Source organism: Pithys albifrons, chromosome 1, assembly GCF_047495875.1.
Source record: "Pithys albifrons albifrons isolate INPA30051 chromosome 1, PitAlb_v1, whole genome shotgun sequence".
Classification (NCBI taxonomy): Eukaryota; Metazoa; Chordata; class Aves; order Passeriformes; family Thamnophilidae; genus Pithys; species Pithys albifrons.
Window position 1 is genome coordinate 9,741,260 of NC_092458.1, and position 19,285 is coordinate 9,760,544.

General features: G+C 40.1%; 1 protein-coding gene across 1 annotated transcript; it reads left to right on the forward strand.

Moving 5' to 3' along the window:
• The first annotated feature begins 7,020 nt into the window (after positions 1 to 7,020).
• PIGA (phosphatidylinositol glycan anchor biosynthesis class A) lies at positions 7,021 to 15,999 on the forward strand. The gene is made up of 6 exons (XM_071558380.1): positions 7,021 to 7,085; positions 7,304 to 7,962; positions 8,500 to 8,632; positions 9,678 to 9,810; positions 11,018 to 11,224; positions 12,851 to 15,999. The coding sequence occupies exons 1-6, from the start codon at positions 7,045 to 7,047 to the stop codon at positions 13,115 to 13,117; spliced, it is 1,440 nt and encodes a 479-aa protein (XP_071414481.1). The 5' UTR covers positions 7,021 to 7,044; the 3' UTR covers positions 13,118 to 15,999.
• The last annotated feature ends 3,286 nt before the right edge of the window (positions 16,000 to 19,285 follow it).

The window sequence follows — 19,285 nt, forward strand, 5'->3', positions numbered from 1 at the left end:
TTGCTCCTTTAGCCAATAAAGCAAAATGAGTACACAAAATGATGTGGCAGGTCTTGGTCTGCATTTTGACTTCTATGCCATTAACACCCTTCTTTGTTTCCACTTTTATCACACTTCACACTACTACTCAATGTGAAAGGTCCTTACAGGTTGAGAGCACTGAGGATCCATAATTCAGCATGAACTGCTTCCTTTTTTAAATATATAAAGCTACCTGTAAAATACTTATGGCTGAATAATCAATGATTTAATGCTAGTCTGTAGAACTATCTGCTATATATTTAAAATTACAAGAGTATTTATACAAAAAATATCCAGTTATTGAGTGCAATTACAAATTAAGCATCAAGAAAACAAGTTAACAAAATAGGAAGCACTTCACCTGGTCTTTTGCCCCACTTGTTTAAGCTAAGTGGTATTTTCATTGGTGAAGACTGTATCTCTAACACGTGGCTTAGTATCACAGGTTCAGCTGAAACTGTGATGCAAGATAAGCAGACTGATCCATCAGTTTCTATGAGGTGATTCACTGGCAAAGCATTTATCCAAAACGTTCTCTTGATCCCAGATCCCACTGTCTACACACACTCATGTACTCTTGTCTCTTGGAAAAGCATTTCTTGGTCCCTACGTGTTGGGATAGATCGAGACTTTATAAAGTGGCAGGAATAATACAAGAGATGGATTGATGAGGATGCCAAAATTGGGGAGCCTGCTCCAATCAACATGGCTGTTGTTCTATGAGGACTCTCGCCGTGACGCTTCTTATATTGTTTCCCCAGTTGAATAAAACATATGTTAAGATGGCTACCCTATGAATTTTCCCCTTAGTCATCTTGCCCAAGTTTCTTCTTCCCATAACCCCCTAGGGCATTTTCCCACCACTCCTTCCCTGATTGGCCCCAGTTTGGTGCAGTGCACCACTTTCTCTATAAGGATATGTTCTGATCCTGGCTCTCCATTGGTCCCTTCCCCATCCCTCCCCTTAATTTGCATACCAACCAATGAGATGCCTTGCTCCTCCCTTTCTCCACCCTTCACCCCTCCCATGTTCTAGAAAGTTCTGCTGTACCCTATATAAGGCTGGGCATTCAAATAAACCTTGCTTCTCCTCGTGGACTCCTGAGCTGTGTGGTTGCCTTCCTTCGGGGGATCAGTGCCAGGTCGGGAGCGGGAGGAGCCATCTTGGGTTTCAAGGGGCTTGGCCTAAGAGAGCTGATATCATTGGACCTTATTGCCATCTGCCCCTTGGAGCCGAAGACCCGATTCCTGTATCAGTGGATATCACCCATCTGCTGATACCTATGAATGGACTAACTGTTCAGAATGTGTTGAAACACTCAAATATGGTTGCATAGGGGTTATTTAGCTTCAGTTCCCAGAATAAAATCATGAATACAAGTGATGAAACATAAAGAAAAGCTTAACACACTGACAAGAACTATGCAACACTTGTTAATGATATGGTCTCCACAACAAATGGCAAAATATTCCCACAGCTGTTACAAAGTCATATAATGAAAATCACTTGAAAGTCACCTGATCTCTCTGATCTACCATTTACCTGTGCATCCCATTTTAAAACTACACAGCTCACTCCTAAAGTTTTCATAGCTAAGGATGCCCATGCCTGTCTCCTGGAGTCCAATCACCTTATCACCTTGCCCTGCTCCACATTAATTAAATTCACCTCAGAGCAGTACTTTCCAAACTCCACAAGACTTGAAATCTGTGGCTTCCCTTTCAAATCTCAAGAAGGGTTTGCATGCTTGGAAGCCTCTCTGAGTCTTCTCAGTTCTAACAGTTAAATACAAATTACTGCATCCTCCACAGACCTTACCTTGTTTTATTTTTAGATATTCAAGGCTACAATAACACTATCAATTTAAAGAAATCCTTGTTTCATTAAATGGGTTTTAAAGTATTATTATAATTAATTAATCTTGCTTTAGTTTAAATCTGGATGCAAACTACCAAAATATTAGATAGTTCATGCTTCGTTTTTACAAGAAACTCAGTTTTCTTTGAATTCAAACTATAGAATTCAGGCAGGTACTACACTAATGGGTATATAATGAGCAGGTTCTTCAATTTTGCACTGAGAATATTTTGCATCGCCACCAGGATGAACACACTTTAAGTTTCCAATAGCTCCCTCTACTGTTGTCACTGCACCTTTTTTCGTCCTCCACCAGTAAGTCCTTGCACTTGTGGAACTTACAGTTACACCCATTTTCTTAGCATTTTAATACTGAAGCTCACCAGTCAGTTCTGGAAGTCCAGTTTGTATCAATCATAGAATGGAGAATTCTGCAACACAAATTCCCAGAAGTTTTTAAAAGAGTTTGTCAAGTGTAGTCTTAGAGGTACAAAGAAAAGACCTCTAGGACACGCCTTCTCTGATAATACAGCTGATGCATGAGTGCTAAAGTACTTTGGTGAGGTCTCAAAACTGCAGAAACAGAAATTTAGATCTGCAACTAAACAGAGAGTAAAATCTAGCAAAGCTGAGGGGGAAATAAAAAAGTTAAACCAAGTCTAGTGTATCCACAGGCTGTGGCTTCCTGATAACTGACACCAGATCTGTGTGTTACTGTTCTGACTGGATCCAAATGAGACACAAGTGGAATTGTATTTCTGTCTTATTAGTCAGATGACTTGTTGGAGAGTTGATACTGGTTGCATGCTGGCTGCAGGACAGATATCCCCCAGTCCACCAGTACAAAAGCAACCTGTCCTCTTGATGGACTTAAAATGTCAGGGAGAGTGCAGCCAACACTGCATTGTGTGCCTAGGAATTTTTTTCTGCCCCATTGGAGGAGTATTTAAGCTGAATCACTGCCTCATCTGAGAAGGTAGAAGAGCCACCACCCAGGCTTTGTTCGCAAGGAGTGCTCCAGCTAGGGACCAGGAAGGACTCTGAGACCAAGTGCTCAGGTACTGAAATGGTTCCTGCATGAAGTGGTGAATGACTTATGCATAGGTGACGTAAAAGAGGATTATTCCCAGCAAGTGTCAATGGACTTTGCGCAGCTGTCCTGTCCTGGTAAAGTCTGAGATGTAATCTGTGTGTAAGCCCAGAGGACTGGAAGCTCCTCCTGTGACGGCTCCCAAGCCCTCATACTGTCACCCACATTCACTGTCCTCATTTGAGAGGGAAGAGAAAGCTCTGGCCTCTGGGATGGAAGAATATTTTAGTACACAGATGATGACTGAGTGATTCAGTCTTTGGGCATGTGTGAGAGGCACAGATTACATACAGATGTGAGACCTAACAGGCACAGCCTTGCCAATCAACTGCTCCCTTCTATTAGAAAATTCATCTGCCACAGATGAACTTCAACCTGCTTGGAAGGGAGATGTGTCTTTAAAATGGAAAATCAACTTATTTTCTGGCATTGGAGAGAGAAGTTTGGCTTAAAGAAAAGAATCCCTTTTTCTAATTTTTGTTTAATGGTAATTTCCTTCACAGACTACACTGCAGTTTGTTAAGCTTTCAATTGGAAACCTGCATTTTAGAAGTACATTAACATGTCATTTCAGCCAGCTTCTGAGGGATCCCACGAACAGGGGGAAAAGACTGTAAGAAAACCCAGGTACGTTAAAGAGAAAACCATGATTTTTTTGGCTGCTTTGTGGGTGGTATTGCAGCCAGGTAATGGGGATCGGCCGTACACAGTAGAAAACAGGCAAAACCAACCTCTTTAAGGTACTATAGAAACCTTTTAGATGCTGTTGTTATTTCCTAGCACCAAAAAACAACTGCTGAAGTAGACAGTTGGGCCCTCGCTCCCTCTATGCAGGAATCTTAGGAGAAGTGACAGGTTCTCCAGCCTAACTCTATGAAAGGGTTCTTTTTTACCAGGAAAAATATTCAAAATACTGCTTTCCTCCTTGTTTTAGAGCATATTTAATTCCAGCAGAATCAAAACTCACAAACATTGTGTTTTTTCACACAAGGTGTTGGGCTGTCTCTGGCTCTCTCCTGCTTGCTTTCACTAATCATTCTCAGTTTATGCTGCACGTATAGGCCACAATTCTCAATTCAGCAGTACAACTTTTCACTGATGTTCCTCATTTGGGGATTCCAAGTTTCTGCCGCCCTGAATCATGGAAAGAAAATGTCCTTCCCTGCAATCTGATTGAGCACTCTCGCACAACTATTTCATGCCACAAGATTTCTTTTTCAGAAATGCTACAGCTCCCTTGCCATGGCATCAGGCTCGAGAGCAGCACTGCTTTACAGCTCTGTTGTGAACGACTTTGTGAACAACTGATGGCTTGTTTTTTGTCAACTACTATTTTTTGTCAATTACAATTTTGTGATAATAAATGTGCAAACTTTTGGCTAATTAAGTGTAAATAAATACACCAACTTATAACACAGAAGAGACACTTCACCAAATAGTATAGTTTTTGCTCCATAGAGACATGCAATAGGAGTGACATCATCCACCAGACTGGAGGACAGAGCAGCAAATTCAGGCTGAGAGGAAGCTGAGCAGGAGGTGATAGCACAGAGTATCCAGCAGAAAGTTTTCATATATTTTCAAGAACACTAAAGTGATCTCCTTGAGGAATGACTGCATGTGCTACCAGAACAAAACCACAGGAGTGTCTTTAAGTGTCCTCCATCTTCTCTCTCCATTAACTCAATTTATGAGGATGTTTTGAGAAGCATTCAAGGACCAGGCTTGGAAGCAGCAATTACTCTGCTGTCACAGGTTTAACATCTTTACGCTCTACTTTAAATACGCCAGAGCCTCTCTGACCTTGTACGTGCTTTAAATGAGGGAGTGAATATATTGAGTGCAGGCATTTAGAAAGTAAGAAAATCTAATTCTCCATTCAGCTGTTGATCCCTTCCATATCAGCTCCACCTCAGATTGGGGCAGGACAGACTCTGGATCTGCCCAGGATCTGTGACAACTTTATGACTAAATACAACACCCCAGCCAGTGAGAAGTGTGTGTTACCCCGTCTTTGTGAACCAGCATAAAGAGAAAATCTAGCAGCACCTTTGTCAACTTTGCAGTGGAAAAGATTCCTTTCCTTTCCATTAGGGTTTTCCTAGGCTTCTTGGTAGACAAACTTTTCAAGGCCCCTTGCCCATGACAACGGGAGAAGGCTGCTGATATAGGCAGATTGATTGGACCACTGACAGGTATGACATTAAGCACAACTAGACACATTTAATGAAGAACACAGGCGTCAGACCATAAAAGCCAATACGCAGGGCCAAGGGCTTGGCTTGGCCACAGTACTTTAAATGATCTCCTTCAGGAAGACTTTTGGAGCCTATGGCCAGCTGCTTGAAAAGCACCAAGTCCCCTCCAAAGTTCAGATAAATACAGAGGGATGAAAAATTACAACTGTTGTGGCATAAGAAGAGGTTTATAAGATTAAGTGGACCAGTCCTGTGGCAGGTTTTGTAGATCAGTGCCAGCATTCTGGCTTTGCACAGTAGTGGGTCAGCATCAGCTTACAGAATATATCACTTCTTTCACTGAAGAAAGGGGCTGCTAGGTCCTATACCAGTTAAGATTCGTCTCTGGTTTTTTAAGCTTGCATACCAAGAATTATCATTTCTCTACAGAGTACACAAGAAAAATTAGTCTAAAAAACCCACATTTAGCAAATAGTTAAAATCATAAGCATTGTTTTCCTGACATCTGAAATTGGTGACTAGTACAGCTTGATTCTTCAGGGCAGCCTGACAGCAAGGGAAGTCACCAGCATCATGTACCAGGGCTTATCATGGAGCACTGCAGCTGAGAACCTTCAAGTGCATTCCTCCTTCTCCTAGTAGTATTTTGGTGTTGGGTGGGGTTTTTTTATTTGGTTGTTTTGTTGTTGTTTTTGTGGGGTTGTGGGTTTCTTTTGTTTATTTGTTTGTTTTATGGATGTAATTTAAGGCCACTGCTTACACTAAGGATACAGTTTCTTCTAAGAACTAGGACCACTATGGACCCTTGCTTCTCAGTCTCTTCTTTCACACTCTGCTGCTGCTGGTGAGAAGCTTCCTCTCTTCTGGCCTCACACTCAGCTTCTCACCCTGAAATTCAGGTTCTTGCCACGCCAGAGGAGGACCTGATGATGAAATCAGACTTGCCGATACTGGTCCCACCCTTCTGAACACATGAGAAAAATTAGAACAATGAGCAATGTTTTTCTTATTCAACACACCAGCGTTTTTCATGTCTTTCAGTCGCCAGAAAGTGTCTGCTTTCCTCCTCATTCCTTCATGGGATCAGTGCTTCCAAGTATCTGTCCAAGCTTCAACCTAGTCAGGAATTCAGCCAGCACTCCAGCCTAGGCCAGCTTGTACTGTGACTCGTGACACACCTATTTGCACAGGAGTGATGACAGAATCAAACCTGACAAAATTTGTATCAGAAATCTTGGCAAGAAGAAGGAACTGCCAAACATAATCTTGGAAACATACAGGAGAGGCATAAGCAGCCCTAGCCTGGTGAGGTAACACCCTTCCTGGCAGTCAGCAGCAGTCTGGCCGGTGCTGGAGCTGCAAAAGGCTGATGGCAAAGTTTCCTTGAGACCAGGAATGAATACACAGCCGAGCGATGCCAGTCCGGGGTGTCAGAACACAACTCACACAACCCAGATGCTTTCCCAGCCTTCGAGCTCCTGGGCCGTCTGTAAAAATCATGTTTTACTTATTTGAGGCAGCACTTGTGGCAGAAGAGTCAAGAACATTTCGGGAGCTCCAGCTGTGTTCGAGCCGAACAGCACACCATAGGAGCTCCACCGCCGGGGACAGGGCAAAGCCTTTGGAATTCCAAGGCAATTGCAGCCCTTTTCCCCATCCCTCCGGAGCGCTCTGCTCCACCAGCAGCAGTCCCCGCGCGGCGGGGCGGGAACGCGGGACCCCCGCCGCGGAGTTGGCGCGCGGCGCTCCCGCCCCCGGCACGCGCCCCCGTCCCGATTGGCGCTCCTTTTCCCGCGTGACGCGGCGCCCGGCGCCGATTGGTTGCGGCGCCGCTGCGGGCGGGCGCGCGGTTGCCGCGGTGACCGGGCAATGGCGACATGGCGCCGGGGAGCGCGCAGGGAGCGCCCGCCGCCGGCAGGTACGTGCGCGGTCCCCCCGCCCTCACCACCCCCACCGCTCCCGGGGCGGCCCCAGCGGTGACCGGCCGGACTCTTCAAGGAGCCGTGGCGCCGCCCCACCGGGTGCGTGCGGCCTGCACGGGCCGCATGGCTGGCCCCGGCGGCGGGGCGGGGGCCAGGGGTCGTCGGGGGCGGCCGCCGGCGAGTGATGGCGCCTTGTGGTTCCTTCCCCCGTCAGGAGCGGGCCCGGGATGGCGGGCGGAGGCTCGGCGGCGCACACCGTGTGCATGGTGTCGGACTTCTTCTACCCCAACATGGGGGGTGTGGAGAGCCACGTGTATCAGCTGTCGCAGTGCCTCATAGAGCGCGGCCACAAGGTCCTGGTGGTCACCCACGCCTACGGCCACAGGAAGGGCGTCCGCTACCTCACCAGCGGGCTGAAAGTCTACTACCTGCCCCTGAAGGTGATGTACAACCAGTCCACGGCCACGACGCTGTTCCACAGCCTGCCCTTGCTCAGGTACATCTTCGTGCGGGAGAGGGTGACCATTGTGCACGCCCACAGCTCCTTCTCCGCCATGGCGCACGACGCCCTGTTCCACGCCAAGACCATGGGGCTGCGGACCGTGTTCACTGACCACTCCCTCTTTGGGTTCGCGGATGTCAGCTCCGTGCTGACCAACAAGTTGCTGACCGTGTCCCTGTGCGACACCAACCACATCATCTGCGTCTCCTACACGAGTAAGGAGAACACGGTGCTGCGAGCAGCTCTGGACCCTCGGATAGTCTCTGTCATCCCCAACGCTGTCGATCCCACCGACTTCACTCCAGACCCGTCAAGGAGGGATGACAGTACAGTCACAATTGTTGTTGTCAGCAGACTTGTGTATAGAAAAGGTAATAGGGGATCAAATGTAAATTCATTTTGGTTGGGTTTTTTTATTTAGAAAGGTCTTGGTTAGGTACCACTTAGGCTGTATCTGTGGTATGGATGGAATTTTAAATGGGAGTGGTGAGGTGGCGGTTCTGAGCTTTTGTGTTTCAAAAAGAAGAAATGTACATTTTGGTTTCCACATGTTGGTTCAGAGGTATGTTTCTTTTGTAATATTGAGGATACTGAAAATTGTAATTTGTAAAATGGAAGGTTTGGCTTACATTGGACATACAGTTTAGGCCCTAGTCTATCTATTCTATTAGAAATGTCTTAATTGGTTTTATTTAATGAAATGACAGCAACTTCAATGAGTTTTTTTTCCATATTTTTTTTTAGTACATCAGAAACTGATCCTTTTTTCATTTTATACACAGCAGTGTAGCTATCTTCAAAAGACTTCTTTTTCTCTACTCTTGAATAGAATTATAGCAGTTGGATACATCATGTGAAATTCTGAAATCAAATACAGTAACAGCTTGCCCTAAATTTTCTGCTCTTAGGTATAGATCTGCTTAGTGGTATAATTCCTGAGCTCTGTCAGAAATATCCAGAGTTACATTTCTTGGTTGGAGGAGAAGGACCAAAACGAATTGTACTGGAAGAAGTCCGGGAAAGATACCAGCTACATGACAGGTTTGTTCTGTGGATGTCTGTGGCCCCTCAATGTACTTCAGGGATGGGGAACTGCCTGCCCCTCCCTCACCAAAAGCCCCAGAATATGAGGCTGGAGAAGATAAGATCTGTTGAAGGCAAGGCAAATAGACCAGATACTAACTGAAGACTTTGAGAGTAGAACTGATCCTGCAAATTAATTAATAAAAATAGACCCTGAATGAGCCTTCACTCAAGTCATAGAAAAGCTGACTTAGGTATAAATTTATCATATTTCTCTCTGCAGCTGTGATCATGCATTATTGTATGGCATAAGGTGTTAGCTCATTTGTGTCACTGCTGCTGTGATGATGACTGCTAGTAATATATTTTATTTCATAATGAAACCCTTTGGCATAGTGCCTATAGAGTGTTGTGCTGTTACAAACATATACTGAGTTACCAAAATGTTTCCATGATACATAGGCCTTTATGTATTTCTGTGGGGTTTTCTTAATCAAAGACAGTTTTATGTTCTTAATTTTTCATTTTCTAGGGTTTTTGTTGCCTGTTTTGTACTTCACTTAGTGATTCCCCTGACAAATGATTTATCAGTATAATTCTCACTTTACTCTTTACTTGTTTTCTGATATTTCTTCAAAATAATAGGTTCTGATCATTGTATCCTAAATACTTTTGCCCCCTCAGACTAAGATCGATCAGACCTTACACTGAAAATTCAGGTAATGCATTTGACAAACTGAATGAAACCATTTTCTCTTGTAGAACTGAGAAAGCTCAGTAGCAGTGTTTTGAAGGCAGTTATCATTAAAACAGAAACTTCTCCCCCCAGCTTTATTTTCAGAAGTTTCTTTCATCGTGATAATAAAAAGCAGAGTCTTCTATTTCTCCATTGCTGGAAAAATGTAGGGAAAACAGAACCAAAGTGCCCATGTTCATTCTCTCACTGTACAAGTGTGAACCACTGGTACCTTTTTCAGAATATGTCTTACACTGCACAGCACCATTACAGTCCAAATTTAGTGTTTATGTCTGTTATTTTTGTTTGTTTTCCTCTTATATGCAGGGTGCGTCTTCTTGGAGCTTTGGAACACCAGGATGTTAGAAATGTCCTAGTCCAGGGACACATTTTTCTCAACACTTCCCTCACTGAGGCCTTTTGTATGGCTATTGTGGAAGCAGCAAGCTGTGGTTTACAGGTAAAAGAAAATTCTCAATATCTAGAGAGCATTTATCCATTTTAAGCAAAGGTCACAGTTAAATAATATGTGCTTGTAACATTTGGTTTCATCTGAGACTCTGTCCTTACAAAGGTAAGCAAGTACTATCCCCATTTACAGATCATCTGGAAGCTGAGACAGGAGCGTTAATTGAAACTCCTAAAGCTCCAAGAAGAAATTTGTGCAGAATTGGGAATAACACGTAGATCTGCTGTCAGTTCTCTGAAGTAGCCAGACTGCCTCTCCAAAATTCTGTTTTGTATGTACTTCTTTACAGAGTTTTGGGGTTGCTGATGTTCACAAAGGTTTACTTTGACACTACTTGGAGAGAAGCGGCAGAAAAAATGCCTCACTATGTAGGGATTCAAGATAAGAGTTGGAGAGAGAGAAAGCAGCAAAAGCCCTTTCTGGCTAATTTACAACTCAGATTGACAACTCAAAAGAAGTCAAATCAATAGCCATAAAGAATTTAGATCTTCACATTAAAATATATAGAAACTTTTTTAAAAAGACTGATATGAGTATCGAGTTTACAGGAAGTATAGATATGAGTGACTTAATTTTTTTTCCTTCAGTGTCTTTTGACAGCAGTTATAATCTAGTTGTGGTAGTTATTCCCTTGTCATCTGTTTTCCTCTTTAGAGGTGAGGAAATTCTACAGTTTCTTATTGCCTGCGTGGGGATGATTGCACAATGTCAATCTTAGTAATTTCTGATTTCCTTTTGAAAATAATGGTTCAGATTAAAATTACTGAACTGATAAATGAATTCTTGTAAATGTTCAATAGCCCAGAAAGCATAAACTGAAAGTGGATGTGGCAAAACTGTTCTTTCCAAGTGGAGGTAACAATTTTTATGAGGGTCTATGGAAGAGTCCAAAATCTGGTTAGGCAGATTTAGTTTTTTGTACAGTAACAAACACCTTTAGGAAAGATGGCTTATAAGCATTAGACCAAGTCTTGTGGTTTATCATGCCACCAAATAATTGTTCTGGGCATCAGGAAAGGTAATCTGCTGTGCCAAGTCTTTGGGCCCTACACCTGTAGTGCACATACAAGTCAAATTCCCAAAGCATGATACTTTCCTATTCTTCTCAAGTGCTGCATCCGAACAATGTAATAGCAGTGTCACCGTGCAATTTCATTGCTCTGCTGCATATGTATTGTTTCTTTTGTTTGTTTCAAAGGTGGTGAGTACCAGAGTTGGTGGGATTCCTGAAGTACTTCCGGAAAATCTCATTATTTTATGTGAGCCCTCAGTGAAATCCTTGTGTGATGGGTTAGAAAAAGCTATTGCCCAACTCAGATCAGGAACACTTCCATCTCCAGAAATTGTTCATAATAAAGTAAAGACCTTTTATACATGGAGGAATGTTGCAGAGAGAACTGAGAAAGTATGTATAACCACTTTTAAATTCTCTTAGAGTACATTTCAGAAACAGCTGCTGCTTTGAAATATTTCTATGTACATTCTCTGTGTAATCTTCAGTGTAATTTTTCAGCATGTTTACTGTCACACACATGGTTTTAAAAGTTCAGAAAATGTTTTTTGTTTTCCCCAAATACATGCTTAGGTGTTTTTTTTCTATTTGTATTTTTTAATACCCCATAACTTCTGACAAATATTATCAGCCTAGTTCTTTAGTTAGGATTTTACTTGTGTATTTATTCAAGTCTTCACATGAAGTAACTTTTCTGACATAACTGGAAAACATGCTGTATAAGTTGTATGAAAAGGTTAAGACAGTTCATCACCAAGTTTTGTCTACCACATGCTAACAAGTGGTTTAAAATATGAGAGGTAGTTTAATGCCAGAAGGCTGAACTATAGCTGAATTTACATAAACTGTGGTTGTAATGAAAATTAACTTTCATAGTTTTGAAATTGTATTTCAGAATTAGAACTGCACTTAAACATAAAACTTTTGCCATCATTGAGGAATGTTAACTGCAGTAACGTTACAAACACCTGTGGAGATATGTCATTTCTGACTTCAGCTCCTGTGTTTTAGGAAGGAGAGAGTAGATGAACCACATGCCTCTTAGATTGTAATGCACTTAGATATCCGTCTCTTTTAAGCCACCTTCAGGTATTGGATCATGTACAATCAGTTTATCATTTTCAAGTGCCATCAGTACAATTCAATTTATGATTTTGTAGCTGCAAGCAATATCTGAATTGCAAAGTTTTTATAGAAGTTAGTCTAGATTTCTGTTTCCTCTATATAGCCCATTCTTCAAAAACCTCCATCAAAACTCTGTGAAGGAAAATGTTCATGTAATTGGAAGAAATATACATGGAACTCCAGTTATACACAATACAGTTCTTAGCTCATTGTTAAGTTACCTGTAGGATGCAGTCTGTAATGTTCTCGAGGAAAAAACTCTGTCCTTTAAGCCTTTTTTGAGTTGTTGGTAATGGGTTTGTAGCTGTTTGGTTGTGGTTAATATGTATATTAAGTCACTAGTAGCATGTATTTGTTTTGCACAGTAAATGAATTTTAATTTTCCTAAAAATTACTAGTGTTTCTTTAGACAAAAATCAGTAGCCTATTATGATTTGCTTGGTTGTTCAAATACAGAGATTTGAAATATTGCCAACTCATCTATGAGTTCATCCATCAGTGTTTGAAGTCTAGTAATTGCTTGTTCAGGGTCTTCTATGCCTGACATGAATATGAGATTAGAACCCATTCATTTAACTAAAAATCCCAATCCTTTCCATATAATGCTACATGAGAAACAAATTATGCAACCTTCCTATTTAATGAAATACTCTTGAAGTCTGTCAAAGAATAGTTCTTTTCCTATTTCTTCTTAAATAAATTGATGAAATTTCTAGAACAGGACTCAAATCAGCACTTAAAAACTCCAATGTTTTTTTGAGGTAAGATTTTTCCCATCTAGTAGTTAGGAATAGATAATTTATTTTGCACAGTGAGAGCAAAGTGCAGTGTCTGATTTTTGAGGTAGAGGCAACATTGTTTTAAGATCTTGTTTTCTGTTTCCTCTCCATTTAGGTGTATGACAGGGTTGCAGGTGAAATGGTTTTACCAATGGACGAGCGACTTAACAGACTAATGTCTCACTGTGGCCCCGTGACTGGGTGTATTTTTGCTCTTTTTGCTGTTCTGAATTTCCTTCTCTTGGCGTTTCTGAGGTGGATGACTCCAGACTCCTTTATTGATGTTGCAGTAGATGCCACAGGACCTAAAGGTGCATGGACTAAACAGCATTTTCTGGGGAGAAAAAAAAGAAGAGTTAAAGAAGAACTTCCAAGCTCCTAAATTGCTCAAGTGGAGAGGGAGGAATGCATCAGTCACTAAAGGTTTTCATGCTTGGTAACAGAGACATTACTCTTACGATCCTTCAGTTTCTTTCTGAAGTTCTTGGAAAGAAACTTGCTTAAATGTGCTACCTCAATTTAGGATGATGTTTTTGGTTTGATTTCAGGTTCATGCAAATTTACAGGCATCTCTTTTGCACTGAAAGCTGGGAGAAGAACATGGATTTTTATATGTGTTAAAAAAGCCTTTGAAACAAAAATACAAGATTTTTCTGAATATTGCAGAAAATTACTTCAACTTCAACAGTATTTGGGAAAGCAAACTACAAATATTATTAACTTACAGTAGTCCCTGCTAATCCATGATATTTATTGTGATCATTATTGTAAGACTTTCAAAATAACTTAAAACCCAACAAGACATACCTTTTCTCTCCTAAGATGAAAATGGCACAGGAAATTAGTCATAATGTCCATTACCATGTAAATTTCAAAGTCGAGTAGTTGTGTCCCAGTGACAGTGTTTTGCCTGCACAGCATTTTTATTTTGAAGTTCTTCCCTAGTCAGATTTGATCATCCTGTTACTAAGTCAAAATTCCATAATGATATTTTGATATTTTCAGAGGTGCTAAATTTATTGTGTTCACTTATGTGTGTTAAAGTGATGTAAAGGTTATAGCAGTTTTTTTAGTACATAGGTGAAGAAATAATATTATTTAGAGATAATACAGCCTTCAGAAACATCTCAGGCCTGAAAACTCTTCCAGCAGACTGTGCCAAAGTGTGAAGTAACGTGTGTGAGAGAGAGTGAAATCTGTGAAGGGCTTAACAAGCACCACTGTGCTTGGTCACTCTCTCTGCTCACCTCCCACCCACTCCCCTTTTTTTTTCCCCTTTTCTCTTTCTCCTTCCCCTTATTTAAGACCAAAGTGGCATTTCAGTCCATCTCTGGGAGGGATGGTGTTCAATGTGTGTGATTTCACCCAGACCACATCTGAGACACTGTCTGGCAAGTTCTGCAAGTGAAATCTTAGTAATCTTAGGCAGGTATCCCTTAAGTGGAAATAACCAATAGCTGTGCTTTTCATGGAGAGGAAAAAAAGTACCAAACAGCTCCTTGCATCTCAGGATTCTGAGCAATGTGTACCTGGGACAAGAGGCAGCACAGCATGCCAGTGTGTGAGAGGAGGCATTCATCTCATTTCTGTCAGCCACCACTAAAATTCCCCCTTGTCTAATGCACTGGGTTAATATATTTTTCAAGCATCACTGATGACTAAATCTTACTATTTTATGACTCTTGAGTATTGTATACGGTTGGACACTGTATTAATATTAACACTGTGCAATATGAAAAAACTGTTTCCAAACTCTTGAAGGTTAGTGTTTAAAATATGACTTCTGCCAACTCCATCTTGTTTAGGTAGAGATGTAATTACACAAACATAATTTCATTGAGCATATTTTCATGAAACATGGAAAGGTAATGTAAAAATTAATGCCATATACAAAATATTTTCTTTTACTAGATTTTTTAGCCTTTGATATGTGACATATAATGTGTTGTATTATAATTTGAATTTTTGAGCTCTACATTCAAAGTGGAGGGCTAAAATGGTGCCATATGGATTAAATGGATGGAATTAAGCTAATATTTTACTTTTCTAAGTCACTCTTTTTGGGGGGGTGTTTTGGTTTTTTTTCTTTTTTTTGAAACACTACAGTTTATAACATTTTGCAAAATACTGATTATCATTCTAGGGAAATGTTATAGATATTTCCAATAATATTTTGCTCTTTCTTGTTTATTTCTTTTTGGTTTCCTGCAACATCTACAAACACAAATCTAAAGGATTGCAAGAACCTATTCAAAATATCTTTTTCCTTTGTGGAGCATTGTGTACTTATGAATAACATAATAAAACCTTGTTATAGTCTTGTTTACAAGACCAATGCAAAGCTTATCTAGAAGTTTATTTACCCTTCCATAAAGAGTGGATATGTTTAATCAGTATGTGGGAACAAACAATTAGAAGGTACAGAAATGCACACCATGTTTCTGCTTCCCATCACTGGTGGTTGGAGTTCTTATGAGAAAGATGATTATTAAAAACCATTCTGTACAAACTGCCATAAAAACTTAATCCATAACTGTTTTGACCACAAATATGCTGTTTCTCAAGTAACACCACTTGTATTACGCAGAACTCTGCAGAATGATTCACCTCCTGGTCTTGTGTGGTGAAGTAAGTGGTGATGTTGCTGAACTGTTTTTTACAGTTCTAAAAAACATCTGTGGGTGACATGGGAAATGTTAAATAATCACTGTACTATGAAAAAACTGAATAGAGATAATGAGTGTAGTAAGAAATTTATAAAATAGCTAAAAAAAATTAAAATGCGTCAATACATCTGATCATTGTGAAATAGCAGGGAGATGTTACCAAAGGGAGAGTGATCCTAAGTAATGTCTTGCACAGAGCAGAGGCTCTGGTGTTGCATAGGAGGAGGGAACACCCAAACTCCACCTCTATAGGGGGCTCCCAAAATCTTTAATGAAATCTCTTCCCCTAGGCACAAGGAGTAATGGTGTTTCCAATACGTTTTATATAGACAGTGTGTTGATAATTGAAAGTTATATGTTAAACCAGAACAAGCATCAACTATGAATGTGAGATTAGTCTTTCAGATTGCGTTTGAGAGGATGTGCACAGATCTGTAAGAAGGGAAACACCTTCTAATTTGCTTTTTTTTTGTGGTCAGGTTTTTCTGCATCTTTTTGAAATAAACATATTTTTTCCTCTTTTGATACTTATTTCTCTTCACTAGTCCCTCTTTTTCATGTATGCATAGGCTGTTAAAAAATAATTGTAGATCTTTGATACACATAAGAATAATCTCAAAATAGTTTTATGGGGTTTTCTAAAATTAAAAAATATTTAGATCTTTTTGGTGTTGGATTTGCTATCATTTAACTACTCTCATGAGTTCTGTGTATCATGACACTCAGTACTATGTTGCTTTGCATAGTTTTTCCTAATTACTTGAGCACTGACATAGATAAAAGGTGGATATTTTTAAGGGAATAAAACTAAAGGCAGGATGTGGTTATGCATCTGAATTTACTGTTTTACCAAAATTTTGCATTTTTCTTGTAAACCTAGCAGGTTGATTGGGTTATTGTCAGGTTCTGACTGGCTTCAACACTGTCATAACTCTGGAGATGATACTTGTGCAGGATTCATCAAATTTTAACTGTGCATGACTGGTACATGATAGTCCTTTAAGCTGGTTGTTTAAGCAGGAGGGACTGACACATTCCCTGCGAAGACGGCGTTGGAGGCAAATGGGGGAAATTAATCACCTGCTGGAATTTTCTGTCTTCCTGCCCAGGCAGCAGCAGGAGTTTCAAGAATCAGACCTTATGTGGTGCAATAGGTGGTATATAGGTTAGGTAAATCCCAGAGTGGGTTGAGAGCAACCAGTGAGTCACTGGATACATTCCTTTTGAAAAGCAGGAGTGTTTTAAGTGTGCTTGACCTAGGGATGCAAATGAGGCAAGGCTTGTGTGGAAAATAGTGTCATTTAGTAGATCAAACTGATAGAAAAGAAATATCTTGGCTCTCTTTACTGTTGTCTTTGTTCTGGTCTCTTCTGTTCAAGATTGAGCGTTTCTGTCTCCTCTTTTTCCCCAGTTGTGTTACTTTGAATGTATTTCATATTCAAACTCGATATACATTAGCAATACATTGCTGTAATTCAAAGAGTGTCTAGCATAAGAATAGACCAATACCTCTCAATTTCTTTGAGATGAGGATCCCTCTAATTTTCATTTCTTTGCTAAATTCTTCAGGTTCCAATTGACATTTCTTCTTGTTGGATAAAGCTAAGGTGGACTGAAATGAAAATAAGTTGTTCTCTAAGCTGAGCTGCCTTATCTTTTGTGCTTATTCCTTGCATGTTTGTAAACATTACCTTTCCAGTTCTTTGGAGGATCTAGCTAAACTATTATTCATTACTATCTCATGACAATTTTATTGAAGGATTAATGTATTTTCTGGGTATTTTGATTTAACAATTTTGTAATTATGCTAGTTGTAAGCAAGAGTGGCTCATGGATTACTTTGGGCATCTTGCAGTTCTCAGTTAGGTGTGTTTTTAATATGGAGGCCTGACTTGTTCACTCAAGTCTCAATGACGTTGCATAATCCACGTCATTCAGCTCAAGATGATTTTCAAAAGAGTAAGGGAGGAACAACAAGAATCCTGTTTCTGCACTGTGATTGCTCTTCTCTTTTGTTCTGCCTGTTCTCATGCTACATTATATTGCTCATCTCTCTTTAGTTTCAAAAATACCAGACATTTCTGAGTGATCACACCTGATCTCGCTATGGTTACCTGACTACCACCTTCACCACTATTAAGTTTCCACTGTGCTGTTCAGCCATCTTCCCACTGATAATGCTTTTTTTTAATCCACCACAGTCATTTTCCTAGTTGTCTTGTACATTAAGAACAGATTAAGAGATTACACAAGCTTTTCTTAAATTAATTACTCCATAATTTAACTAAAAATCTTTAGTTGTCTTGTTCTGAAGCCAGGAGGGTGATTTTGCTGCTACATGAATAGAGTTTTTCCTTCTGGAAGGTCGTGTTCCTGTGACCGCTTCCAAGGGGTGAAATTCCTCATGGTGTTTTTAGAGCACCTGGAGAGATCTTTGGTAACACTGGAATTTAACTTCCATTACGTATAAGGGAATTTCAGTGGAAACCACCTGATCTCTAGTTTCTTTTATTCTGAGTGTCATGGACATGTATGATTCTATGTGCTGGCAGGCTGATTGTGAAAGGAGATCAGTGGATCTCCTTTGCAACCAAAAGTCAGTTTTTTAGTCTCTCTTAGAAGGTGCTCTTCTTTTTTTGCTTATGTGCTATTGAGAGCCAGTTTTGTAAATTCTGTCTGAAAAAGATCATCATTTAGGCTGACCTTTACTTTTTAATGGTCTTAATATTTTTTATGTATGTTCTTTTTCTCTGCATCCTGCATTTTGTTCTTTACAGTTTTTACTATTCCTCTGGCTTCAGGAGGAGTGTTTTCATTATCTCACATTTTCCTAAGGCTAACTATTCATCCCTTTTTTGGTCCACCTTTGATTGCTAATTTTTCCTCTTTATTTCTTAGCCGAGGAGACTTAACTGTTTTTCTGTGGTTCTGTAACTGAACTTCTCTTGCCATGTAATCTGTGTCTTCAGCTGTCTTGTCCTGTGGCAAACAGTACTAAAGTGACTAAAAAGAGGAAATTTTCCTCTTTTGGATTAATTTAGTATTATTGTAGTTTCTACATGTATATAATATTACTGTGGAAGGAAAGGTAGATTTACTAGTTATATAAAGACTTAATAGCTTTGTTTAATCCAGAGTTTTAGAAAAATTGGTTCACTTGAAAAATGAGAAAATTGCTTGGGGTGCTTTTTCACAGCATTTGCACATATTTTATACAGCATTCTAGTGCACCTAGGAAGGCAGAGTGCTGCAGTCAGCAAGGTACTAAGCCAGCTGTATTGCTACAAACCAACAGAAGTTACATTTAAAATATCCAGAGAAATAATTCACTGTAAAATTTCCTTTTGCATATCCACTATCTCTTTGGAATCCCCAAGAGCGGAGTCATCCTGCTCTTTTCTTTGACAGGTGTGTAGATTGAAGAGTAAGAGAACCTGGGCAAGGAGGGGATTCAGAGATTCAGAGAAAGGGATTCAGAGAAAGGAAATCTCCTGTAGCGCATGTAGAAAGATAGGAATCAATAAAAGTTGAAAAGAAAAAGAGGTGGGTGTTCTACATAGATTCAATTAATTAGATGCAGAAAAAATACTTTTGGAAGCCATGTGCCAAGAAAGTAAAAAGGGCAGTTAAAGAAAGTATGCAACTTCTTTGAGTTCAAATACTGTACCTTTGAATCAATGATGGATAACATAAAAACATTTCTGTATTTTCAAAATAGTAAGATTTTGTCTTCAAGAGATACCAATGGACACAATCCTTTATCCCTGAGTGATGGAAAATACCTGTATATTATGATGTGTTTCTTATCACACAATATCAGTGTATTTTTCTCCTAGAATAACACTGACTTCTTTGTCCTGGCTTTGGAAATATGTGGTTTTATT

Coding starts and splice junctions, on each gene's coding strand:
- PIGA (XM_071558380.1), top strand. CDS start 7,045: ATGGCGCCGGGGAGCGCGCAGGGAGCGCCCGCCGCCGGCAG. Junction 8,633..9,677: donor AGATACCAGCTACATGACAG/GTTTGTTCTGTG, acceptor TCTTATATGCAG/GGTGCGTCTTCTTGGAGCTT. Junction 9,811..11,017: donor CAGCAAGCTGTGGTTTACAG/GTAAAAGAAAAT, acceptor TTTGTTTCAAAG/GTGGTGAGTACCAGAGTTGG.